Source organism: Histomonas meleagridis (assembly GCF_020186115.1).
Source record: "Histomonas meleagridis strain 2922-C6/04-10x chromosome Unknown contig_25, whole genome shotgun sequence".
In the NCBI taxonomy this organism is placed as follows: Eukaryota; Parabasalia; order Tritrichomonadida; family Dientamoebidae; genus Histomonas; species Histomonas meleagridis.
Genome location: NW_027150831.1, coordinates 554,096 through 581,450, shown reverse-complemented (window position 1 = coordinate 581,450; position 27,355 = coordinate 554,096). Strand labels below are relative to the sequence as shown.

Sequence of the window (27,355 nt, the reverse complement as noted above, 5' to 3'; positions counted from 1 at the left end):
TGTCTTCAAAGAGCCGATAAAGTGTTTATGTATTAGAATATCCAAAAGAGTTCCAAAACATAATTATATGTTGAAAGTAAAGTATTTCTAAAAACTTAAAAATTGAATAGAGTTCCCATCAAAAATTTTCGTGATAAAATACTTTTTCTATATAATACTTGGTCCGAATATTGAAAAATTACCCGAAGATTTGAATTGCATTATGGGCAAAAAACAAACAAAGATATTTTCATATGCCCAAGTTTAATCAGAATTATAATCATACATTATTATTAACATTTATAATTATCTTCCGCATTCCATGTAACATATGATTTTAATCTCTTTGAGAAACAAAAAAATTGTTTGAAAAATTCATAAGTGCTTTCAAAAAGCGGATCACTTCATTTTTTAGGAATACAACACGTTACTTTCCGGACTTTTTCTTTCAATTCCTACCAGCTCAATTGAAATAATTCTGAGCAAGACGGTGGTTAAAATTATTGGCTTTGAAAATTTGTGGTTTCATATAGAAATCTAAAACAACGCTCCAACAAACCAAAAGCGGTTCACCGCGCAAACGAAAAGAAGAAGATGAATACATATAAAATAAAAACAAGCTTTATTCTCCGTGTAAAACACTTTCACATTCGTTCCTTGTGTTTGTGTTTTCATGATTTCCATTACTCTGCAAATTCGATTCAGTTCCAATCAATATTTTTTCATAATCATTATTTTGCCATATTATTGGAAGCGGCTCAGATGAAATATCATTTGATGTTGTTAGATCACTTTTTTCCTTCGCAAATAATTTGGGAGAATCTGAATCAGAATATGATTTTGATCCAGATTTCCTTATTTCTTTTCTAGAAACTTTAATGTTCGTTTTCATATCTAGAACGCGTGCCATTTCTCTTACAATAGATTGATCTTTTTTCGAAAATATTTCATTGAATCTATTAAATCGATTAACAATTTTACATTCAATCACATCGCCTTTTCCAATGCCTTGGCTTTTCAATGTTTCGGCTGGATTAAGGATACATCCCTTATAAAATAGATATATTTTCTCATGCTTAAAACATGCAAACTGTAATAGACTTGCAAGCTCCTCAGCCGTAGATGAAGAATGGGTCACCACTGTAAGAATTAAATCTGGAAGCCATTGAATTTTGACCTTTAGTTCATCGCTCATAAGGTTTTCTGGGAAAAAATTCTGGGCAAATGTGCACTTTTTGAATATATCCCCGCTGAAAATATTTGGCCGATCAAAACCGAATTCAAAATATTAGCGTTTGTGCGACTATTCATAGTTTTAATTGCTTCACCAACGAAAAGCATAAAAACATGTTCTAATTAAATAGGTAATTGTTGACATATTTTTTTCCCCTTATCATGTGTTTTTCTTCGTTAAAATAACATTTTTCAATTCAATCAAGTAAACTAAAAATTAATGAAATCATATCAAATAACTAATTTCCTAAACAGAAAATATATTGGAACCAATGCGTAAGCAAAAAAGAGTCAAAAAAACAAAATAATTTTACCTCTAAACTTTTACATTATAATTACTGTTTTGTTAATTCGTTTATCTTTTCCAAAGCGATATTTAACTGTTTTCTAAGTTCGATGTTTTCTTTCTTTAGGGCTTCATAATCGGCTCTTGAGACGTACTCCGAGATATTTGCAATTAGCAAATTTGCTGATCTTGTTCTTTCCATTAGTGCATCTACTTGTGCTTTATAAGTATTTTCTAAGTTGTCCAAATATTTTTGTGTTTGTAATGCTAAGTTAGTCATAAACAATGGATCGCACATTTGATTATTATTATTATATTCATCTTCATTTGTTGATGTTGTTGTACAATTTGAAGCATCGACAGCAAAACTTAGTGAGAAACTTGTGTCTTCAAATTGCTCTATCGAAGGAGTAACATTTACAAGAACTGCAGCAATTGCACATTTTCCTGGCGATTCGAAAAAGTCCTTAAATAAACGCGTTATTAAACTTTCTCTATATGGGACAGCTTGTTTATGTGAAGCCAAACTTCGAATACATCTTCCAAGCACCATCATTGATTTATTAATATTAACTGATTCTTTTATTCTCGAGTTTTCTAATGCTTTAGTTCTTTCACAACCAGCTAAATCAACAATTGATATACATATTGGATTTCCAAATGATCTTTCTAATGTTATCCGAAATATTACATGACTTCGTGATGACCTTTTGTTTGATAATGTCTCTGCCATATGTCGTTCTGCATTAACTATTTCTAATATGTGATCAATTTCAGATTCTTCATTGATTTCATATTCTTGCGCATTTTCGACAATTGTTTTTCCATTATTATCTCTGCTTAAGTTTAATGATGTTTTTTGTGTTTTTGCTTGTTTCTGGGACTTATATGTTAAATCAAATAAATCATATAACTTTTCATTGAAAATTTCGATGCATGAAACTTTCATTTTGTTGAATGATGAAAATGTTGATGGTATTCCATCTTTCATTGATGTTAGAATCGTTGATAGAGTTTGTGGTAAAATTCCAGGATTTTCATGTGTTCCTTGAATTGAAAATGTTTTCCCTGCACCTGTAACTCCATATGCAAAGAATAATAGATCTCTACCTTCAGCACATCGTGGAAATAATTCATTGATACTTTTAGAAAACACTTCGTTTTGATTGCATTCTGGTCCAAATACTTTTTTAAAATTGAACTTTTTTGATTGGATTCTTCCTTGTGATTGTAAAATAATTGAATTATCTTTAATTTCAATGCATGATTCTTTTTCTGTATCTTTTAATGGGCGGACTCTTAGGTATATATTTAAAGCATTTTCTTTTATTTTAATCAAATTTCTTGGAATCTTTTTTGGTGTAGAAAATTGATTTGATGTTCCAAATTCATTTTCTCTCTTGTACTTGACTGTTCTAGCACTGTAACATGATTTTATGCTTGAGAAATTATTTCCAAAATAGACGGAGGAAGCCTTCATTATTTTAAACGTACGTTAAAATACGTTTATCTAATTTTCAGGTATAATTGAAAATAAAAAAAAAAAAACATATTTGGTAAAGTTGTTTAACACCAATTAAATTATAATCATTATTAAAATAAAAGTTTATCTTTGATTTCTCAAAAAATGATCTAAATTGATATCTAAATTTTTAAAATAATTTATTAAAAATATGAATATAGAGGTACCGCGGCAGAAAACGGTTACTGACATTTTGGCCTCATGGCTCGTTAACATAATATAATTAATTATATAAGCTTTATTTGGTAAAAACATGCTTTTTCCCGAAATTCGTCCTGACAATTTTGTGATATTTTTATTTTAATACTTGAAACGATACAATAGAAAATTGAACGCATTTTTCGGTTATAAAATTTGAATGATATGAATTATATTTCAGTTCTCCATCTGCAATAAGAGATTTAATTTGGATTCCATTATTTTCACATTGAGAGATTATCAACAAGATCATTAATTTCATTCTCAAGCATACCTTTAAAATGTTCTCTTAATGATGTTTGAGGAAGAGGAACAACTTGTCTCATGTGATTATAAGGATTTGGTGATAAGGAATTTAAAATATATGCAAATTTATATATGTAGATGTCATAACTTTGTTTAGAAATATCTTTATATAGATTTGAATGACAGATGGAGAGAAAATGTTGAGAAAATTTAAAATTTTTAACATTTGGTTTTGTTGGAATAGGTTTTTTAAATTGGTTTAAGTCGTTTTGTATCTTTTCTATATATGCACCTAATAATTCATATCTGGACTTTAATAAGTTATTTTCTTGCTCAAGATATAATAATTGCTTTTTTAAAATTGTATTTTTATGTCTTTCAATTCCTATAATTTGTTCCAGTTTTGATATTTCTCTTTGGTGTTGCGCCTTTAATGATCCAATTAATAAATTAATCTTGTTTTTTTCTCCAAATTAAAAAAAAAATGGCGCTAAAAACCGTTTAAAAGCAAATTAATACAAACAGACACTGTGAAAAAAATGCTTGAATTCGCATTTAAAGAAATCAAAATTTTGGAAAATTGTCAGGATCATTTTTCGCGAAACCAAAATAAATCAAAATAATTGCTATTTTGGTCTTTGATGTTAGATTCTTAAATTCTGCAGTCAATTTTTACGGCAGAAATACATGATGCAATATGTATGTCAAAAAAATAATTTTGATAAATTATCTCACTTAATAATTAATTTTTTCCATTTTACTTAGCACAGTGATAGAGTCCAATTATAGCATGATTTATTTCATTAAAAAAAATTCACTTTTAATGAGATTTCAAAAAAAGATCAAAATCATTATTTCTTTAAAATTTCATCAAAATTTAAATTTTATATGGTATACATATATATTATAATTATTTTATTTAAGATAAGTTTATTTTATAATATATATCTTGAGATATTTATATTTTAAAATTATTTACGGTTTTGACATTCTGCCGCGGTACCTCTACGAATATCAAAAAAATTTGTGTGATTGAAAGTTTCAGTGTAACTGATTTTTTAAAATATGTAAACAAAAATAGAAAAGTTAAAGAATTTTGTTTATTTTAACAAGATACAATTTGTTGATACCTTTCTGTATTTGCTTTATATCCGAATTCACTTTCATCTATTTCATCATCGCTCATTTTCATTATTTTTTGTATTGAGTTCATTACGTCATTATACATATTTTCATCACAATTTGGAGGAATTTTTCTTGTTTTTATAATCCATGAAGTTTGTAACATAACTAACAAATGTTTTGGATAATTTCCGAAATCTCCGTCAACTGATTTACATGTAACTTCTTCAATTTCTTCAAATACTGTTTCAGGATTTGTTAATCTTTGAATTGATTCTTGTAATAATTCGAATGATTTCTTTTTTTTTAATTTCATCAAGAATTGCGGTAATTCATATTTTGGATGGAAAATTTCCAAACTATCAATAATTGGTTTGATAAATTCTTCTGAATTATCACATTTGATCATATGTAATTGTTCTAAAATTGGTTTTAATTTCATATCATTTGATTCAGCAACATTTGCTTCAATTGATTTCCTTAAAATTTCAGGTGAAATATTTTGGAAAAGTTCATTAAAAAGATTTTGTATTGCTTCTGATGCTTCAAATGATTTATCTCCATTTAGAAATGTTTCACCACTTAAAATTGAAGCACAAATAGATATACAATGATAAACAACTTCAACTGATGCTTCAGTATAAAATGGAAGAACTGCTTCTGCGCATGTAGCAGCATGAACAAGAACAACCGCAGAGTCATTAAATCTTTGCATAACAGTAACAATGTTCATCATGAAATCAGAAATATCAGATGGTTGCCCATTATTTTCAAGAGCTTCAACGTATTCACTCAAAATTTGAATGGCTTCTTTTTCATCAGAATTTTCTGAGATGTTTGAAAATTGTGTACCGGAGTCTTTGATTTGAATGCCAATTTTTGTGAGGACTTTGATGCAAAGTGAAGACAAATTTTCATCTTGATGTTTAGCGCCATTTTGAAGGCGTGTGCATATACAATCTTCAAGTTGTGCAAGCTTACCAAGAACTGAAACAACTAACTCTTTTTCATCAGAAAAAGAATTATATAAATTGATGAGAACTGCAAATAAAATATTTGCTTCTTGTGAACGTGTTGATTTTAATTCAAGAAATTCATTTAAGAAATGAAGGGCACTTTCACTCGAATTTTGATTTATTGAAAGAATTAATGATGGATAGAGAAGACAAAAATCAGTGATTGCAATAACTTTTGTTTTGCATTTTGTTATAAGTGTTTCTAAATGTTCAAACGCGGAAGAAAATGAAAAGTTTTCAGGTGAAGAATCATTAAGATTCGCATTTGGAAATAAAGATGATTTTCGAAAAACTGGAATATGACTTGCTGTACTCATTATAGAACTTCTTGAATTGTTACTAATTATTGATAGTCTTGAGTATTGTGATGGAGAAAAATGATCTGGAAAGAACATTTTGAAGTATTGAGAAGTGAAAATAGAACGCGCAATATCTTTGGTGTATGTGTATAGAGATTCAATTTGACTTTGGTTTCCTATAATATGTGGTCTGCCTTGTAAATCTTCAGGAATTGATCTTTCTTCTAATAATTTAAGTGTTGGCGTGACACTAAAAACAGAACTTTTATTTGACGCTTTTGTTGTTGTCTTTGTGGACGTTCCTGATATTTTATTTGTATTTGATGGTGTTTGTATTTTAAGTTTTGATTTTGTTGAAGATATGGAATTTCGTGGAGCAGCTAATTTACTTTTTACTTCAGTATTTCTTGTTACTGATTGCCTTGTAGGAATCATGGAATCTCTGCGCGTTGCTATTTTAGACATTTAAAAATTTATCGTACGTTTATAATAAAAATATGTACGTTTAGAGCACTTTTTTAGGAGAAGTAAAATAAACGTTCGACAATATGAACGTAATTGATTTATCACTCAACACAGATTCAGATGATGATATAACATTATTACCAAAAGTTAAAACATTAAAACTCGCTGAGAAGTCAGAGAAAGATGAAATATTTCCTGCTGCATTAACACATAATTCACTTGCACAAAAAGATCCATTTGCTGACCCTTTGATTGACTCATCACGTTCCCTTTCTTACATGTTTTCTTTTTCTTCTGTTGATCCATTGTCAAATCTATTGAGACATTTAAATGAGGCAAGTAGTGAAAGTAAAGCTCTTTTATCACACATGTCACAAGCGCTTTCATTTGGCGCAACTTCGGTTGATATTTTTCCAATGTTTTATGAAATTATCTTTTGTTCAGATTCTATTGATAATTACACAAAACTTCTTGCAATTCGTGCAATCTATATGCTTGCTATTAACGACATCAATTTTTGCCAAATTATTTTTACACGTACACCTGATTTTTTAGCAATTTCAGAAGATGGTCAATTTCTGATTGATATTCTCAAGTTATTCCAAATCGTCTCAACATATTCCAGCAAAGATGATGCCAAGTTAATCATAGAAGAATTTCACTTAAAACAAAATCTTGTTCATTTCAAGGAAATTGATGAATTAATCGAGCCGGTTCGATCATTAGTTCTCTCAGTATACTCCGAAATATCTAAATATGGTGATATTTTCCCAAGAGATCTTGTCAAAGACATTTTGAATAAATGTAATTATCCCGGAAGCAACCATGTTACCCCTTCCATTGTTTACCCTTCCATGCTATGTACCTATTCGTTTCTACAACAACCCGAAACAGACGCGTATGCATATGTTAATGAGAATCCAAATTTGCTTTTTGGTAAAGTTTCTTTGGCTTTAATACATTTGGACGCTCAAAAAGACATAGACTTACAGATATTAGCATTGAAGATTTTGCTTGACACGTTAAACATGTATTGCGGAAACATCCACAATTTGAATTTATATTTTCAGTTGCTATCGGCGCTTGTCGGCATGAAAAACTCCGAAAATAAAACTATCAAAAAGTTGGCCGGGTCAATTTTAATGAAATTTGGAATTGACTCCAATAATGAAGCTCATTAACTATTTTTATGTGTTTTAAATAAATAATCTTTATGTAATCTCTAATGAGAAATAATTTGATAAAATGATTTTTAATGTGGAAAATTTTCTTTCTTAAAACTTGAACAAGAAGGAATTGATATTAATGATAAAGATATTAATTTGTTTTATTTAATTTTTATTTTAATAATTTAATATTTCAAAATAATATTTGGAAATTATTTAAATTATTTTGGACAGCACTTATTTGTGCATCTTCAAATGGTGATACAGAAATAGTTAAATTACTTCTTGAACAAAAGGGGAATTGATATTAATGCTAAAGATATTTATTTGTTTTATTTAATATTTATTTTAATAATTTTATATTTCAAAATAATATTTGGAAATTATTTATATTATTTGAAACAGCACTTATGATTGCATCTTCAAATGGTCATATAGAAATAGTCAGATTACTTCTTCTGCAAAAAGGAATCGATATTAATACGGAAGATATTTATATGATGATTACTTTACAGTCCTGGACAAGTAAAAATCCCCACTGGCCGACGGAAAATACCCGTCAGAAAGCGGTTTTTGGTTATGATTTTTCTTTTTTCTTTTTCTAGTGATTTTTTCTTTTTAATTTTTTATTTTAGAATAATTACATGGAACAAAATACATTTATTAATATCAAATTCTTTCGAAATGTGATTTTCCTCAATGACCTTATCAAACACATAAATTGATATAATAATTTATTTTTATTCTTCAACAATTATTAGACTTGATACAATTGTCACTTTTCTTGTCAAACAAACACAATGCAAAATGATTATTTGAAAATCTTACAATATGTTCATCAAATTATTTTTAATATGGATGAATCTAATATATCAGAATGTGTTGATTTAATTACTAACGTTTTTGATACTAATTTTCCATATTCTACCAAACTTATTTTGAGTCAAATATTATACTCTTCTTTTGTATCTCAGCTTAAAGATGCTAACATTTATATAAATTTTATAAAAACAATACAAGAAAAAGAAATCTTTAAAATGAATGAAACTTTTAGTAATTTTCTTATGCAAAATACACAAGAATCATTTTTTCTTCTCGAAAAATTGATAGAAATCAATTCAACAAAAATAAAAATTGATTCAAACAAAAAGATTTCTTATTTTTCTAATCGCATGCTGAAAGATGAATTTGACCAAATACATAGTGACAGATTTAAAATCCAAATAATTAAAAATTATGAAGAACTAACAAAGAATGATTTTGAACTCCATAAACAATTAATTAAAGAAGGAGTTAATCCAAGTGAAATTGCAAAAATAATTCGAAATGATGAAATAGAAAAACTTCAAGAAATATCATCACATCCAAATTTTGATTTTAATCAAAGAATTGAGCCATCACTTTATGAAAGATATTTATTTATTAATCAAGAAAATGTTACATTAATTGATTATGCTGCATTTTTTGGATCAATTCAATGTTTTAAGTATTTACTAATGAATGGCGCAAAATTAGAAAACACAGGTAAATATGCAGTTGCAGGTGGAAATGAAGAAATCTTTCATTTATGTGAACAAAATCATTCATCATTTGAAAATGCATATGAAACAGCAATTAAATTCCATCAAAATAATATCTTTCACTATTTGTATGAAAATAAAATAAAAACAATTAATAATATAGAAGATTTGGGAACTAAATGCATTTTATACAATAATTATGAAATTTTATCATTTTTAGAAAAAGAAGGAATGAAAATTAATAATTTTCTTATCATGGAATCAATTAAAGCAGGTAATACGTTTATTGTTAAATATTTTCTTGAAAAAAATCCAATTAAAATAAATTTTTTAGATATTTCAACTTTTTCAGGTAATGAAGAACTTATTAATTACCTTATTAATAATAAATATATTGATTTCAATCCTAAAAATGTTTTTTTGATTTTATGTAAATTTTGTTAAAATATTTTGATATTTTATATTATTACAAGAAATGCATTTTACCTATTTAGATATTTACTTTTGAATGCATCTAAAAAGGGTTATATTGATTTAATCAAATTTCTTCTTAAGCAAGAAGGAGTTGATGTAAATGCTAAAGATATTTGTTAATTTTATTTAATTTTCATCGAAACGATTTAATATTTTCCAATAATATTGGGAAATTTCTCTTATTATTTGAGACAGCTCTTAATTTAGCATCTGAAAATGGTAATATAGAAATAGTTAAAACACTTCTTAAAAAAGAAGGAATTGATGTGAATGCTAGAGGAATATATTAATTTTATTCTTATTTTGTTTTGATAATATTATGTTTCAAAATAATATTTGGAAATTATGTAAATCATTTTGGACGGCTCTAATGAGTGAATCTTATGATGGGAATTTAGAAATAGTAAAATTACTTCTTAAATCTAAAGGAATCGATATTAATGCTAAAGAAATTATATTTTTTTATATAGTATTTATTGATATTATTGTTTGTTTATTCATAATATATGGAAATTATTCAAATCATTTGAAACAGCTCTTATAAAAGCAGTAAGGACAAGTCAGCATGACATTATCAAATTACTTCTTGGACAAGAAGAAATTGATATCAATGTTAAAAACCTTTTATTAGATAAAATAGAATTTTTTTCAAAAATTTAAAGCTCTTAAGTAATATTTGGAAATTAAATGAATTGTTTGAAACAGCACTTATGATTGCATCCGAAATAGGTGACATAAAAATGATTAAATTACTTCTTGAAAAAGAAGGACTTGATATTAATGCTAAAAATTTTTATTATTATTATTTTATATTAATATCAATAAAATTTAATTTCAAAATCATATTTGGGAATTATTTAAATTATTTCAAACAGCACTTATGATTGCAACTAAAAAAAATAATACAGAAATTGTTAATTACCTTAAAAACATATCTAAATAAAATTAGAAACTTTTTTTCTATTTGTTATGAAATAATATCTATTTATAATCATTAAAAAAAACTATAGTTATACTTTTATTTAAATTAAAAGAAAAATAACATTTATTTATTCCACAGAAGAAAAAGTTGCGATTATTTTCTGCATTGCTTCAAATCTAATTCCGAATTGATTTATCATATTTTCCATTTTCTGTTTTTGTTCTTCTCTTTTTTCTTCGATTTCTTTTATCATATTTTCGATATTATTTCTTTCTTCTTTCACTTTACGAATATTTTCATTTAAAGATTTTATTATATTATCTTTTTCTTCAACTTCTTTTTTTGCATTTTTAATTTTTTCATCAGCTTTAATTTCCAAATTTTCAGAAATTTCTTTAATTTTCTTTGTGTATTCTGTTTGAAAACATTTTAATTTCTTCGTAAAATCTGTTTCTATTTTTTCAAGATTATTAATTTTCTTCGTGATATTATTTGTCCTCATAGTTTCTTCTTGAATTATCTTTTCAAGTGTTTCATATGATTTCATTTTATGTTCTTTTTTGATTTGCAATGCTTCGATCGATGTTTGCATATCATTAATTGTTCGTTGTGTAATTTGGATGTTATATTCAAGATCAGAAATGGAATTATTTCGTTGCACAATTTGTTTTTCTAATGATTCGATTTGTTGTGTTACTTCTTCAAGTTTTGTTTTAGTTTCGTTCGATTCGTTTTCATATCGTTTACATTCATTTTGAAGATTTTCAATCTTCGATGAAAGCATTGAATACGTTTTTTGGTATTTTTGCTTTTTTTGTTTATGCTTTAACTTTAACTGATTTTGTATTTCTTTGGGTGATGGATTATTCTTCAAATTTTGTACATTCTTGGTAACAATTTCTAAATCTTTGATTATTTCTGTTTCTTTGGTTTTAAGTTCTTTTAACTTATTTCGTTCTTTACAAAGGCTGTACACTGCCATTTTGATTTCTTCTTTCATTTTGATAAGTTGTGAGTTATCAACTTCGATCAAATTTTGCATTTCTTTTAATTTTTCAAGATCACACTCTTGATAGTTTTCATCTGGGCATTTTAATTCAATCTGTTTAATTTCATTTTGTAGGTTTTTATTTTGCATTAATAAATATTCAATTTCGGTTTGTTTTTGTTTCACATCTAATGAAAGGTCGTCCTTTTGTTTCTTAAGTTTTTCCAACGTTGTTGTAATTCTTTGTTGAAGATTCACATCAGACATTTCATTTATGTACGTTAAAAATTGACTAACTTTGTTTGTAAAAATCAAAATTTTATTCATTCAGAAATCATTCTTCATTTTCCGTTTTCGTTGGTATTAATCTATACTCTGGTGGAACCTCATCTTCCGTGTATAATCGATCACTAAAGTAGATACGACGAATTCTGCAATTTGCAAATACACTTACTCTTAATGTTTCTAAGTAGTTTGTACCATATGCACGTCTTGTGAAATCAGAAAGATTGAATTGAATTTGATTCCATCCTGGATCGAGTCTCATTGGAAGTGTACAAACAAATGGTTTAACACGAGTTTTGGACTGATAATTTGAAGCCCTAAATCTTCTTCTCATGTTCATGTCATCTAAAACTTGGATTTCAAAAGTGAAATATTTCTTTAAATATTTCAGCACCAAGACAAGGAAAGGTAACTTAATTCCAAGCTCTTCTTTAGCACCTTTTGGACATGTCACGTATGTGTTATTTACATTTGTACTCACAATTTCAATAACACAACTTCGAATATCTTGATCTGTGATTCTTTTAATGTAACCATTTTCTACGTGTTGATTCCAAATGCTTAATGGTTTTGATCCAACAGAATAAAAAAGATTTAAGAAACCAGCTTGGTAGCGATCCCTGAACATGAGCTAACCGACAAAAGATAAAAAAACGTTATAATAAAACCGTTAATGATCCGCCGTTAAAAACCAAGAAAAACAAAAATATCCTTTGGATAAAGTCACACAGAGTATTCCAACAAAAAAACTACAATTCATTATTTTTTGCAAACAGTTTTTAATAACATTTTTGTTAATTTTCTTCTTCTTCTTCATTTCGGAATGCTTCCTTCTCAAGCTGTTCAAACGTTTCTAAATCATCGTCTGGTTCTTGTAGCTGGTTCACATTTGTGATGTCTGGATAGATCTGTTCATTTTCTTCTTCCTCTTCTTCTTCTGGAACAAGTATTATTAACCTATCTATGTCACTATATTCTTCCTCTGGCTCTGATTGATCACTGTTTTTTCTTTCGCTTTCAGATTCTTCTTCATATTCAACCTGCTTATTTTGTGCCATTTTTTCTTCTTCTTCATATTCCTTTTCATCTTCTTCATTTTCCTCTTCTTCTGGGATTAAAATCAATAGTTTGTCGATATCATTTTCGTCGTCAGATATTTCTTTTTTACTTTCTTCTTCTTCAAAGTCGAATGTTTGCCTTATGTATTCAATTACCTTTTGTCTCTTATATCTAAACGCAATATCTGCAAAATTTTTTCCTTCATTGTTATAAGAGTTCACTTCAAAATGATTTGTACTTAACAAAAACTTAAGCATATCCGGGTTCATAAGTCTTGCAGCAAGATGCAATGCTGTGTTTCCTTTGTTATCTGTATCTTTGCAGTTTGCATTTTTCCCAACCAGTGTCTTAACGAACTCCAACTGACCGTTTAAAACCGCTAACAAAAGTGGCGTTAAACCGTCGTTGTCTTTTTCAGAGAGTTTACATTCGCCGGTTGCAATCAAATCGTGGAACATTTCCTCGGACCAGTTCTCGATTGCTATGTGTAATGGCGTTTGACCTTTTTTATTCTTTAAGTTTAAGTCTGTTTCTTGAAATTGAAGTAAAGTTTGAACAAATGTTAATTGCATGTTTTTGATTGCCAAATGAAGAGGCGCATTTCCATAATTATCAACATGATTTAGTTGAATTTCATTATCACTTAAATCGAGGAAGAAGAAAAATGAATCTTCTTTTCCCCATATGATTGAAACTTCAAATGGTGTTTGACCAAAGTTATTCTCTTTGTTAATGTACTTACTTCCTTTGTCATATAATAACTCTAACATTTGAACATTTTCCATTTGAGCCGCAAAGTGAATTGGATTCCAACCATTTAGGTTTGGTGTAAACAATTCAATTTTCTTATCGTTCCTGAAAAGTAATTCAATCATTTGAAGTGAATTGTTCTTAACGGCTTCAATCAGGAGTGAATTTCCCTCATTCGTTGTAGTGTTCAAGTCAGCATTCTGATTAATTAGAATTTGGACGCACGAAATATTATCTGTTTGAACTGCTTTCATTAGTGGGGTATATCCACATTTACATTTTATGTTAAGATTAATGTTTTCAAGGCTAACAAGAAATTTAACGATGATATCCATTCCATTTGATACAGCAAGATGAAGAGGAGTATTCCCATTATCATCTTGAATATTTATATCTTGACCTTTAGTAAGTAAGAACTTAACACAAGATAAATTACCATATTCGCATGCATAATGAAATGGAGTTTTAAAAAATTAAATGAAATTCCGTTTCTATCGGTCTGGCCAAATAAGTTCAGATTTAAACCGTCAAGAAAACGAAGAACGTTAAGATGACCGTTAATAGCCGCAATATGACTTAAGTTTCTTGAATTTTTATCAAGCAATGAAAAAGAATTCTTTGCTTGTTTCTGCAATAAAGACAAAACCTCAACACAACCACAAGACGCAGCGAAATGTATAATTTTCCATTGAGCGAAATTTTGTTGATCACATAAATCTTCAAAATTTTCAAGAAGAAAACGAATTGTTTCGATAGAATTAGTTTCACATGCTATCTGGACAATGTGCATTATATCTTTCGGTTCCAAATTGTTGACTTCTTTGAGCTGTAAAATGTAATTAATTGCGTTGATGCATTTGTATTTGATCGCATAAAAAAGAGGTTTGAAATTGTTGCAATTTTTGGATGAGAGATCATCTCCGCGTTCATGGAATAGCTTCAGCATGTCAACGTTTCCACAAGACGCGGCGAAATGTGATGGAGTGAAGCCATTTGAATTCGGGATGCAAACATCAACTTGTTGTGAACAAATAAATTGCGCTATAGAAAAACGATTATACATCGCGGCGTAATGTAATGCTGTGTTTCCTTCTTTGTCTGTTAGTTTGAGATAGTTTAAATTCTTGCAGAAATATTTGAAAATTGATAGATTACCACCAGCTGCTGCAAAATGAATGGGATGTCTAAAAATTATAAACAAACATTAAAAAATAGAATATGACATTGGAATCAAAAAATAAACTCTAAAAGATAAAAATAAATATCAAGTTCATAAATATTTGCCTTTTTTGTAAGGAACGTAAAACAATGTGTCGATCCATAAAAAGCTGCAACCATTATAGGTGTTGGATTATCTTGAAGCATTATTGGTGTATCTTCAGGAATCAGACATTTTTCAAATGTTTCATGCCTAATGCTTAAAAGGTGTGATAAATTATCTTGCCTAATTGTTTCGTAAAGCATTTGGAATTTGGAAAACATTTTAGGGGAATCTTGAGCTGCGGATGTGATTCAGCACTTTTATTGACGATTAAAATGGGTTCAAAGTTTACTATCGTTCAAACATGGCAACTCTTTCCAAATATCTTTATTCTGCCCAGCAATTTTTTTTTTCAGGAATAAATGCTTTGGAAAACATTAATAAATGTGTCGAAAAAATAGGAAATTACTTTTGATGAATAAGAAGAAAAAAATTATCAAATACATCACTTGGTAGATTTATTTAAACCTCAAGACGAGTGTGAATGGAGCGAATAATGGGGCCGTTTCCGTTGATTTTTGTGATTTCTTCATGGGCCTTTAAGAGAAGGTTGCAATCATATGTGCATTTTGGTTTGCCATCAACAATTTCACGTTCGGCAAATCCACGATAAACGAACTTCATCAAAGTATCTCGTTCATCATCAGTTAATTCTTTAATAGCGCCAGCGAGTTTAGCTGATTCAATAGAACAAAGTATTGAGCAAACTGCTTTTGCAGCTGCATCCTTTGCTTGTGTCATCTTTTGAGCTTGTGCTTCTTTGCTATCGCTTTTTTCGATAACATGTTTTGGACGAACTGGCATTTCCTGTAAAACAATTTTAAGAGCCTTTCCTGGGCTGGCACGTACTTGACCTTTGGCTTCCTCGGCGCGTTGGTTTATTGTGTCAACGTAAGACATCTTAAATATGAATTATTCAATTTTTCTAAAAAACCGCTTTTTATTACAAAATCCGTTTTGCTTGTCCTCGTCACTTTTGAATAAAATTCTGATAAATGTTTTCTAATCGAATATTTCGCTCTTTAGTTTTTTTATTATAAAGAATCGACTGATTTATGGTATATTTTGAATGTGTTACGCATAATTAATTTGAAACGAAATAAGTAATGTTTTCAATATTTCTTCAAGTTATTTTTGTTGAAGTTTTCGGCGAACGGATTGATAGCGGTTATAACGGTTATGGTCTCCCTTTTTACAAATGCCAGCAAACTTTGTTCCAAAACACAACCGTGATCATGCTAAGGGTTCTTTTGAACGTGGATGCCGTTGCTGCCAACGCCGTCGTGGTGTTATTCGCTCATATGGAATTAACATGTGCCGTAGATGCTTCCGTGAACGTGCTGGACTTCTTGGTTTCAAGAAATATGATTAAAACAGACGCAACTGAGCAATAATTTTTTAAACCTACTCATAACAAATAATTTTTTTTATCAATGCATTCTTTTAAATAATATTTAATATTACAAAAATTTATTACTTACTCACATTTCCCTAATCAGTTATTAATCTTAACAATGAAAAACATGATTTAATTAAAATTAACTTATTAAAGTCTAATTAAATATTTAATGAATTAATAACAATTTTTGATTTTTATATTTATCGGATATAACCTAAAGCCAAAGGTAAACAAACATATGAATTGAAAATGTTTATAGACAACTTGAAAAAGATTAAATTTTAAAATTACATTAATTTTTAAATAATTCTCCGTTAAATAGCAAATGTAGAATTGAGTTAAATGTCTTAATATCGCAAACAGCCGCTGTTTCGCGGATTGTATTTAGTCCAAGAATTGGAAATCCAATTTCCATAACATGTGTTCCTAAATTATTCATCAAATTTTTACCCATTGAGCATTCAAGAGTTTCTTCATCTTTTATCTGTACATTATTTAATTTAAAAGATTTGGCCATAGAAATGATTTTGTTAATAAGCATCTGATCACATGCAAACTTATTAGAAGGACTTTGCACGTAAAATACGCCACTCCCTAATGGTATGTTAGAAACTTCATTTGTATGATTTGGTGCCGAACCTGGAATTCGACTAACAGAAATTATTGACACTTTCCTGAACGACCGTTTATCAATGCCGATACGTGTCAAAACCGTTTCAATGAAGTTCGTTTTTTCGTTTTCACTGGTGATATAAAGAGAACGGAAGCCATCAGTCGGAGGTTCCGAAGAAATAAGTTCCATCAAACTAAGGATACTAGGAACTGATGTGCTTATTCTTTGCGAATTTAAAAATTCGTCGTTGATTCCAACTTTTGCTGCTTTTTCGGCAGATACAATCGAAATATCAAAATCTATAATATCTGATACATTGCAAGAACATTCTTTAGCAATTATTTCTAATAATTTTGGTGAAACAATATTATTTGTTGGATCTGAAAAATTAACACTTATCACTGAGTTAAAATGTTTTTCTAAATCAAAATTAGTTGTAATTGAATTATGTGATAGATGCGATGCAATTGAAGGTATTTCTGTGACAGTTGAATCACAATGAATAAGTTTTGATTCTTTTTTCCCATTTTTTTGGAATAAAACTTTCCCTGAGATTGTCAGATCTCTGTCAAGCCAGGAAAACCATAACCCAAGTCCGTGTGGTGCAAGGATAAGTTGCTCACAATTTTTAATAATATGTGTATTTGGTTTAATTTTGAAACATGGTGAATCTCCATTTACAGCGACAATCAATCCATTATTTGTGTTTGCCACTTTAAAAATTGCAATACTCTCATTGAGATGACAAATAAAAAATTTATCTGGGATTGTATTCCATTCATCATTTTCGTTCAACTCAACATAATCGGAACCTAAAAGTAGATTCTTTGAAATTTCTACTAAATGTGCAATTGTAGGAGTTTTATCGATATATGATAAGATGTCCATTTTTGGCACTTTTGATATTCATTATTAACGTTCGCTGCATCAAGAAACAACGATGCGAATAAACCATTAAATTTTTGACGCTTTATGAAAAGTGCATAAATTGGCCTACAAAAGGAAAAATGAACAACTTCACAGAAACTGAGTTTAAATTTTGTAAAGCTTTTATAGACAAACTCATGGCACATCCTCTCTCAAAAGAGTACTTAAGACCAGTAGATACTAAACAAAATCCAGACTATCTTTCTATTATTCAAGAACCTATGGATCTTGGAACAATAAAAAGTAAGCTCGAAAAAAGGCAATACAAAAGCCCAGATGACTTTCGGTATGACGTAAAACTTGTTTGGTTAAATTCCAAAACATATTTACACAAAAATAAAACTCATTTACTATTTCAGGTTGCAACGAAAATGGAAGCAAAATGTAAAAAAGCATTGAAGAAGATTCCAAAAACACCCGAAGATGAATGGTATTTAAAGCTTGAAAAAGCAAATCGTCGATTACAAAAATTTTTAGCAAACCCTCATCCAGGGTCACGCCTTGTTCCAAGAAGCCCTTCGCTATCAATTTCAGATAAGGACTAGAATAAAAATGTATTCAATGAATTTTTTGTTTTAAAATATTTAAACACGAATTTTTAAACTACGCTTTAGTTTTGAGAGTTAAAGAAGACAAATTGTGATTCAAACAACATCTAATTTTCATTCATTAAAAGACATAACTCTTTTGACAGTGCATCGTTTTCTTCTTTTAATGACTCAATTTCGTTTGTAAGTATATTGATTTCTTTTTGGTGTTTATCAGCTTTTCTAATTAATTTTGACAAAAATGCAATATTATGTTCATATGTTTTTGTGAGTTCTGCTGACTTACAAACAACACCGCATGCCTCCTGAAATGTTATTGGAATAGATTTTATGAAAACATAAAATTTGTTATTTAATTCAATAACTTCAATATCTTTTGGCTCAACACCCATTGATTCAACAATTGCATCAGAAATGGCATCATTTAATGGATCTCCTGTCACAAATAACCCAGGGACTGCAACGAAAATCGAGTTTGATTTTTCTCCCATTTAATTTTCGACGTTGAAATCCGATTTTAAACGTTCTTCAAAAGTTATCATTGTTGTAAATGGACGTATTCTTCGTTTTTTCAACATTAGCAATGCTCATAAATATCGGTCTGATTTGCATTAACCTTCTGCTTGGAGGTAATGCTCCTCGAGGAAAATCATGTAAATTATTTGACATAACAAAATTGCTCCTTATTCCTTCAATATCGATAGTTTGGCTTCAAATAACACACGACGTTAATTGGAAAGTAATTGTGTTCGGTATATTTTGTTGGCTAGGAGATTTATTCCTCCTTTTCCCAAAATTAAAATATACAATAATAGGAGGATTATGTTTTGCAATAGGTCATCTTTCCATCAATTTGTTCTTTGATATTCATTGGAAATCTGTTTCTAAATTAATCTTATCATTAATAATTCCAATTCCATTAATCAATGTATTATATTTTGTATCCAAATCTAGCCTTACAAATATGCTGAACCTTGCTTTCTTATCATATTATTTACTCCTTAATTTCAATTTGGCTTCATCAGCTGCAAGGTGCTATATTTACCCAATTTTCCATCCATCGTTCATTCTATGCTTCGTTGGATACTGTTTCTTTGTTGTTTCCGATTCTTTCCTTCTGCTTCATGCAATGGGTGTTGATAAGAATCCAAGAAGATTCGGAATCATGTCAACATATTCAGTTGCACAAGTTCTAATCCACCTTGGTGCAGCACTTGCAATATAATTTTCACAAAATGTTCACTCAAATTCACCCTTAAAAATTTTAATATAACATAAATTTTATTTTTTTGAAGTACCCGTTGGTACAAATTAAGTGTTATGGAATATTAGAAATTTTTTGGATCAAAAAAATTTGGCCAAAACGCGATTATAAAGGAAAAGATTGAATGGATGTATGTAAAATAACATTTTGACTGGCCCAAACCGTCGTTATTCGATGCGTGAGTATTTTGTATGCAATCTACGGGCGTTCTGCCACAACCCTTCTTTTATTTTTGCTTTTGGAAAACCACTCCTCCTGCCATGATGTAATTATGCTTCACATCTATTGTGCTACGCTGTAGCGGTTTTTTGAATGTCCTCTCAATTCATGACGATCCCAACATAAAAACGGAATCGTTATAAAAAAAGGATATGTATTCGATTTGTTCAGAACCGACCGATTATTTATTCAAAACGTATTTATCGGATAATGTCATTTGACATTATTGAATCACATTCGTATTCAATTAACCGATTTGACCGATATCGTTGGCACTTTTATTTTTCTCGTTTTGATAAAAAACTGAGTCAGTGGTCATTATGATATTTAGTTAAATTTTATTACAATACAGAAGTAATTATTGCACTTTAGGTATCTTGTTATATTTATATTTTTTAAATGTACAACAAGAAATTCCATTTTTTAGATAAGTGAAGTGAAAAATTTGGCAAGATTTAGGTATGGGATTGAAAATAAAAAATTTAAATGGTTTATGAATTGTTTTCATACTCGTTTTCCAAATGGGTGTATTTGCATCAATACGCCAAAATATATCACGTATCATATCTTTGTTTTTGCCGCCAATAATTGTAGTGATTTCATACTTTTATTATGATACAAGAAGGGTTCCTGAAATCTTCAAAGAAATTCCTGTTGATGATAATACAATATTTGATCATAACACAGATCCAATTTGGATTGCTCATCTCACAGACCTTCATGTTTCACCAATCCATCCTAATTCATGTAAGAGACTTGGCAATTCTCTTGAACATATTAAAAATGTTGTCAAGCCTATTTACACAGTAATAACAGGAGATATCACAGATAACCTAGATGAAGAAGATGTTTTTTCAGCAGGATACCCACATGAAGATCATTGGATATTATACAAAAAAATTCGTGATGCTTCAGGAATGAATGGCTCTGATCTTATCGAAATCCTTGGCAATCATGATACGTGGGCTCGTGCTTCATTTCAACCAAAATATTATCAATATTTATTAAATCCAATCGGAATGTTTTATGCTAAATCATATATAAAAGGAGGGCTTAGAGTTGTTGCATTCAGTCCTATTGATTTTCCCTCAGGACATTCAGCATGGCATTACATTCTTCCCATGAAACCAAAAATGCTTGATGAACTCGAAATTGAACTCGATAATGATAAGAGCGCAATGTACACCATAGTTGCTGTTCATTTTTCAACCGAAATGATGTATCCACTTGATAATGTCAGATCAACAATATCTAATCGAACTTTTGCCGAAATCCTCAGTGACAAAAGTTATAACATAGTTACTCTTTTAAATGGTCATTCACACCCACATCACGACTTCGAGAGTCGACATTATGGAAAAACGATAGAAATCACAGGAACTTCACTCATGACGATGGACGGTTACGGAATACTTTCAATAGATAACGGTCGCGTCAATTACAAAAAACATTATTCGAATGAAACAGATGTCGCAATACTCACATTCCCTACACCCGATGAAATTGCCGCGACTACAATGGCATTCGAAAGTTTCCAGATTCGTGTTGTTTCATTTTCTGAAAAACTCAAGAATTTCCATGTTTCGGGTGATGTAACAGGAGACTTAGTATTTAATAGAAAAGTCGGAAGAAATGGGTATTTGTATACAATGAACACGTACCTTGAAAAAGGTAAACATTCAATTACAATTTCTGGAGATTTGAATGAAACATGTAATTTTTCAATTGGCGTCACTGGTGGTCCAGTTGTACATGAAAGAACCATTGATTATAATGTTCATTCAGTTGTGTTTTTCTTTTGGTTTTCCATTATATATCAAATTCTTGTTATCGCATCAATGTTTATTCCACAGAAAATTTCAAACAAATTTGAGAACACTTTTCAAAGGCATACAATTTTGAGAATTTTACTTGCGCCCGTTTATATCGGAACGTTATTAAGGAAATCTTTGGTTTCTATTTTGTTAATCATCTGGCTGATATTATCAGTATTTGCCACACCAATTTCTTTTACACAAATTGAAGGTCAAAACGGGTTCATTTCAATTTATGGAGTTCATTTAGGAAAATCATTTTCATATGATATTGTTTCACAACATATGGGTCTTATTGTGATGTTTTTGAGCGTTACTACATTCGAATGTTTGTTTGCTATGCTTGAGTATCAGGTTAGTTTTGGAATGATTTTCGATATTGCATTTGGTGTATTGGTTGCAAATGTTTCCACACATCTTTTGGCTATGAAATATTTGTTTGATAAGGCAATATCGCCATGGTTTGGAATTTCTGTGCAGTTCCATGTGATACCACTTTTGTACCAAATCATTTTTGTATTTCGATTTGTTGCGAAAATTTTAAGCCGGAAAAAACATGAAAAAACACACTAAACCTATGTTTATGGTTTTTATTTTTTAATATGATGTTTTTGAGTGACATAATGTTATTGATATTCTTGGAAATATCAGTACTGATTGGGCTATTTTTAGTTTTAAAAGAACTTGACATATTCTAATTTTTTTATGAATTTTAAATATAACATATGATGTATTTTATTATATATATATATAACCAATTCTGGATGGGTGTTTGTGTTAATATTTTCATTTTTTTGTATTAAAAATGATCGGTACCATTCAGTTGTATAACAATTTCGAAATTAAATAAACTATTCAAAATTGTAGACATTTGGTTAAGCTTCATTTATATATATAAGAGTCCCAGTCTGGACCCAAAGTAATTGTGAATTAACGTTAGGTTGGAAGGTCATAAAAAACAGGTCAATTTACTTAGAGCCGCCTGTATTTATCAATCAGATTTAACAAACTTTTGTGATAATGATGCTGAGATCAATGAGTAAACACCATCCAAATATGCTACTTATAATTGAGAAGCATTAACGAATAAAATGATGAAAAATTTATGATTTTAAATTATAGTTAGTTCAATGAAGCACAATTTTTTATAACCTATAATAAATAAATAATTAAATATTAAAATATATATTATGAATGTATGGCATATATATTCTATATTGATAAAGATATTTACATTTTATATCAAGTATATAACTGACAAATTGAATACGATGTGGGACAAAAATTTTTGTGTTTTATATTAAATTAGAAGTAAAGTTGAAGTGATCCTTTAACGTATAATTTCAGTGAAAAAGTCCACCCTGTCTCAGAAATCAGAAAAAAATTACCTGATATGCTAAAGGTATCATTTTTTTAGATCATATTTATAGAAATGCCATGATAAAAACTAAGTTAGTTTTTGTCCTATATTTTTAAGGATTAAAATGATGAGAACGACGAGATAATTTTATTCTATTCAGTGTCAAACGACCGTTTAGAGAATAAAAACTGTTTGTTTTAAATATCATTACCTTCTTATATAATGTTTATGAGATTTGTGGTAAAATAAATTTTAAAGATTGAACATTTAGGTTAACTTATATTCCCTTTTAGATCTTATAAAATAAAGGTAGTGAATAAGTAAATTGTTTTTTGTTAACATATTTATTTTATTTAAATGAATTTTTTGACTAAATTATTGGTTTGAAGAGTTTCATAATTATAAAATTGAATATTGATGTTATCCAAATATAAAATATATCATTTCAATTTATTCTTCATCAATATCATTACCCTATTAAATATAAATAAAACAATTTCGTAAAAATCAAGATCTAATATAACTATTTGGAATGAATAACAAATCACGCCCACGATTAGATTTATACCTAATATCTTTTTTCAGTTTTAAAAATCATTGATGAAACGATATATACGAATCGTAAAAATCGAAAGTCAATGTTGACAATATTATGAAAAAGTATTAAAGACCGTTTAAAGTTGGCGAATTCTCAGAAGTTTATTATTCACTTTTAAAGATGGAACTCTTTGAAGCATTAGAATCCATAATTTTCATTCTTAAAATAGAAAATATTGAAACAGCAGTTCAATCAACAATAAATTTATTTGATGATAGCTTACCATATACATTTAATTATTTTGTTTCCAAGTTATTATATTCAGCTTTTGTTGTTCAAACAATCGACAAAAAGACAATTTTGAAATATTTAATAGAATTACAATCAAAAGAAGAAAAAGAAAAAAATGTATTTGACCTATTTAATATCTTTTGTCATTATGTAATTAGATTAGAGTCGCAAGAATCATATTGTCTCCTTGAAGAAATGATTGAACAAGAAATGGTCCCTCCATGCCTTGTCAAAAAACTGAATACTTTATATTTTTCTCAATACAAAACAATAAATGAAATTCAAAATCAAAGATCGTCTATACCAAGATTCTATGATAAATTCATATCAAATATTAAAGAACTATCAAAGAATGATTGGGAACTTCATAAACAATTAATTAAAGAAGAACATAATCCAAATGAAATTGCGAAAATAATTCGAAATGATGAAATAGAAAAACTTCAAGAAATATCATCACAAACAAATTTTGAATTTAATCAAAGAATTGAGCCATCACTTTATGAAAGATGTTCATTTATTAACAATTGGAAAGTTACATTAATTGATTATTCAGCATTTTTTGGATCAGTTAAATGTTTTAAGTATTTACTTATGAATGGTGCAAATGTAATAAACACAGGTAAATATGCAGTTGCAGGTGGAAATGAAGAAATCATTCATTTATGTGAACAAAATCATTCATCATTTAAAGAATCATATGAAGCAGCAATTATGTTTCATCGAAGTGATATTTTTAAATATCTTTATGAAAATAAATTAGAGAAACTAAATGAAAATATTCAACAAGTTCCAACAAATAAATCTCCTTGTGGAAATAAACTAATATCTTGTGGAACAGCTTGGGGATTTAAAATTGAAAATAATCAACAAGTTCCAACAAATAATGCTAATTGGGAAAATAAAAATACACTTTTTGGAAAAGCTTGGGGATGTAATATTGAAAAGAAATCAAATGCTATTAATAAAATTATTAAGCAAAATTCGCAAATTAAGTCAACACCTTCTCCTTCTGAGAAGACACTTGTTGAAACTAGTAAAACAGAAAACAATACACTTATTTATCTCGGGAAAAAATGTTTGGAATTTAATAACTATAAAACTTTATCATATTTAGAAAAGGAAGGTCTGAAAATTGATGATATTACTGAAGATGTCGCATTAAATGGCAATACTTTTTTGATGAAATATATTGAAAATATACAAAATCAAAATGCAATTTTATCGTATTCAGTTAGATCAGGAAATGTAGAAATAGTAAAATTACTTTTAGACAAAGGAATTGATGTTAATGCAAAATATATTCATTTGAATAATTTGGAATATGTTTTAATAATTTAAAATCTATTTTAATAATTTTTTATATGTTTTAATAATTTGGAATATGTTTTAATAATTTGAAACAGCACTTCATATAGCAGTTAAAAATAATAATATAGAAATAGTAAAATTACTTTTAGACAAAGAAGGAATTGATGTTAATGCAAAAGATATTCATTTGAATAATTTGATATATGTTTTAATAATTTGTAATATGTTTTAATAATTTGATATATATTTTAGTAATTTGAAACAGCACTTCATACAGCAGTTAGAAATAATAATATAGAAATAGTAAAATTACTTTTAGATAAAGGAATTGATGTTAATGCAAAATCTATTCATTTGAATAACTTGGTATATGTTTTAATAATTTATAGTATGTTTTAATAATTTATAATATGTTTTAATAATTTGAAATATGTTTTAATAATTTGAAACAGCACTTCATATAGCAGTTAAAAATAATAATATAGAAATAGTAAAATTACTTTTAGATAAAGGAATTGATGTTAATGCAAAAACTATTCATTTGAATAATTTAGAATATGTTTTAATAATTTGGAATATGTTTTAATAATTTGGAATATGTTTTAATAATTTGGAATATGTTTTAATAATTTGGAATATGTTTTAATAATTTGGAATATGTTTTAATAATTTGAAACAGCACTTCATATAGCAGTTAAAAATAATAATATAGAAATAGTAAAATTACTTTTAGATAAAGGAATTGATGTTAATGCAAAAGATATTCATTTGAATAATTTGATATATGTTTTAATAATTTGGAATATGTTTTAATAATTTGGAATATGTTTTAATAATTTGAAACAGCACTTCATATAGCAGTTAAAAATAATAATATAGAAATAGTAAAATTACTTTTAGAGAAAGGAATTGATGTTAATGCAAAATATATTTATTCGAACAATTTTGGTTATGTTTTAATAATTTACAATATGTTTTAATAATTTAGAATATGATTTAATAATTTGGAATATGTTTTAATAATTTAGAATATGTTTTAATAATTTGATATATATTTTAGTAATTTGAAACAGCACTTCATATAGCAATTAAAAATAATAATATAGAAATAGTAAAATTACTTTTAGACAAAGAAGGAATTGATGTTAATGCTATAAGTTTTAATTTTAATAATTTGAAATATGTTATAATAATTTGAAACAGCACTTCATATAGCAGTTAGAAATAATAATATAGAAATAGTAAAATTACTTTTAGATAAAGGAATTGATGTTAATGCAAAAACTATTCATTTGAATAATTTGATATATGTTTTAATAATTTGGAATATGTTTTAATAATTTGGAATATGTTTTAATAATTTGAAACAGCACTTCATATAGCAGTTAAAAATAATAATATAGAAATAGTAAAATTACTTTTAGAGAAAGGAACTGATGATAATGCAAAAATATATTTATTCGAACAATTTTGGTTATGTTTTAATAATTTACAATATGTTTTAATAATTTAGAATATGATTTAATAATTTGGAATATGTTTTAATAATTTAGAATATGTTTTAATAATTTGATATATATTTTAGTAATTTGAAACAGCACTTCATATAGCAATTAAAAATAATAATATAGAAATAGTAAAATTACTTTTAGACAAAGAAGGAATTGATGTTAATGCTATAAGTTTTAATTTTAATAATTTGAAATATGTTATAATAATTTGAAACAGCACTTCATATAGCAGTTAGAAATAATAATATAGAAATAGTAAAATTACTTTTAGATAAAGGAATTGATGTTAATGCAAAAACTATTCATTTGAATAATTTGATATATGTTTTAATAATTTGGAATATGTTTTAATAATTTGAAACAGCACTTCATATAGCAGTTAGAAATAATAATATAGAAATAGTAAAATTACTTTTAGATAAAGGAATTGATGTTAATGCAAAAACTATTCATTTGAATAACTTGTAATATGTTTTAATAATTTGATATATGTTTAAATAATTTGAAACAGCACTTCATATAGCAGTTAGAAATAATAATATAGAAATAGTAAAATTACTTTTAGATAAAGGAATTGATGTTAATGCAAAAACTATTCATTTGAATAATTTGATATATGTTTTAATAATTTGGAATATGTTTTAATAATTTGGAATATGTTTTTATAATTTTTAATATGTTTTAATAATTTGGAATATGTTTTAATAATTTAGAATATGTTTTAATAATTTATAATATGTTTTAATAATTTGGAATATGTTTTTATAAT

General features: G+C 27.7%; 7 protein-coding genes across 7 annotated transcripts; 2 read left to right on the top strand and 5 right to left on the bottom strand.

The window, feature by feature from the left end:
• Window positions 1-1,547: 1,547 nt before the first annotated feature.
• GO595_004221 (Kinesin motor domain containing protein) lies at window positions 1,548-2,489 on the bottom strand (the record flags this gene model as incomplete). Its single annotated transcript, XM_067917329.1, has 1 exon — window positions 1,548-2,489. The coding sequence occupies one exon, from the start codon at window positions 2,487-2,489 to the stop codon at window positions 1,548-1,550; it is 942 nt and encodes a 313-aa protein (XP_067775759.1).
• A 2,080-nt stretch (window positions 2,490-4,569) lies between these two features.
• On the bottom strand, window positions 4,570-5,919 carry GO595_004220 (uncharacterized protein; the record flags this gene model as incomplete). The annotated part of the gene is made up of 1 exon (XM_067917328.1): window positions 4,570-5,919. One exon carries the CDS (start codon window positions 5,917-5,919, stop codon window positions 4,570-4,572), a length of 1,350 nt encoding a protein of 449 aa, XP_067775758.1.
• Window positions 5,920-6,449: 530 nt separating this feature from the next.
• On the top strand, window positions 6,450-7,547 carry GO595_004219 (uncharacterized protein; the record flags this gene model as incomplete). The annotated part of the gene is made up of 1 exon (XM_067917327.1): window positions 6,450-7,547. One exon carries the CDS (start codon window positions 6,450-6,452, stop codon window positions 7,545-7,547), a length of 1,098 nt encoding a protein of 365 aa, XP_067775757.1.
• Window positions 7,548-11,770: 4,223 nt separating this feature from the next.
• Window positions 11,771-12,349, bottom strand: GO595_004218 (transcription factor 2B; the record flags this gene model as incomplete). Its single annotated transcript, XM_067917326.1, has 1 exon — window positions 11,771-12,349. The coding sequence occupies one exon, from the start codon at window positions 12,347-12,349 to the stop codon at window positions 11,771-11,773; it is 579 nt and encodes a 192-aa protein (XP_067775756.1).
• Window positions 12,350-12,515: 166 nt separating this feature from the next.
• On the bottom strand, window positions 12,516-13,655 carry GO595_004217 (ankyrin repeat domain-containing protein 16; the record flags this gene model as incomplete). Its single annotated transcript, XM_067917325.1, has 1 exon — window positions 12,516-13,655. The coding sequence occupies one exon, from the start codon at window positions 13,653-13,655 to the stop codon at window positions 12,516-12,518; it is 1,140 nt and encodes a 379-aa protein (XP_067775755.1).
• Window positions 13,656-15,253: 1,598 nt separating this feature from the next.
• On the bottom strand, window positions 15,254-15,691 carry GO595_004216 (actin-related protein ARPC5; the record flags this gene model as incomplete). Its single annotated transcript, XM_067917324.1, has 1 exon — window positions 15,254-15,691. One exon carries the CDS (start codon window positions 15,689-15,691, stop codon window positions 15,254-15,256), a length of 438 nt encoding a protein of 145 aa, XP_067775754.1.
• Window positions 15,692-20,282: 4,591 nt separating this feature from the next.
• On the top strand, window positions 20,283-22,148 carry GO595_004215 (Ser/Thr protein phosphatase; the record flags this gene model as incomplete). The annotated part of the gene is made up of 1 exon (XM_067917322.1): window positions 20,283-22,148. One exon carries the CDS (start codon window positions 20,283-20,285, stop codon window positions 22,146-22,148), a length of 1,866 nt encoding a protein of 621 aa, XP_067775753.1.
• Between the last annotated feature and the right edge of the window lie 5,207 nt (window positions 22,149-27,355).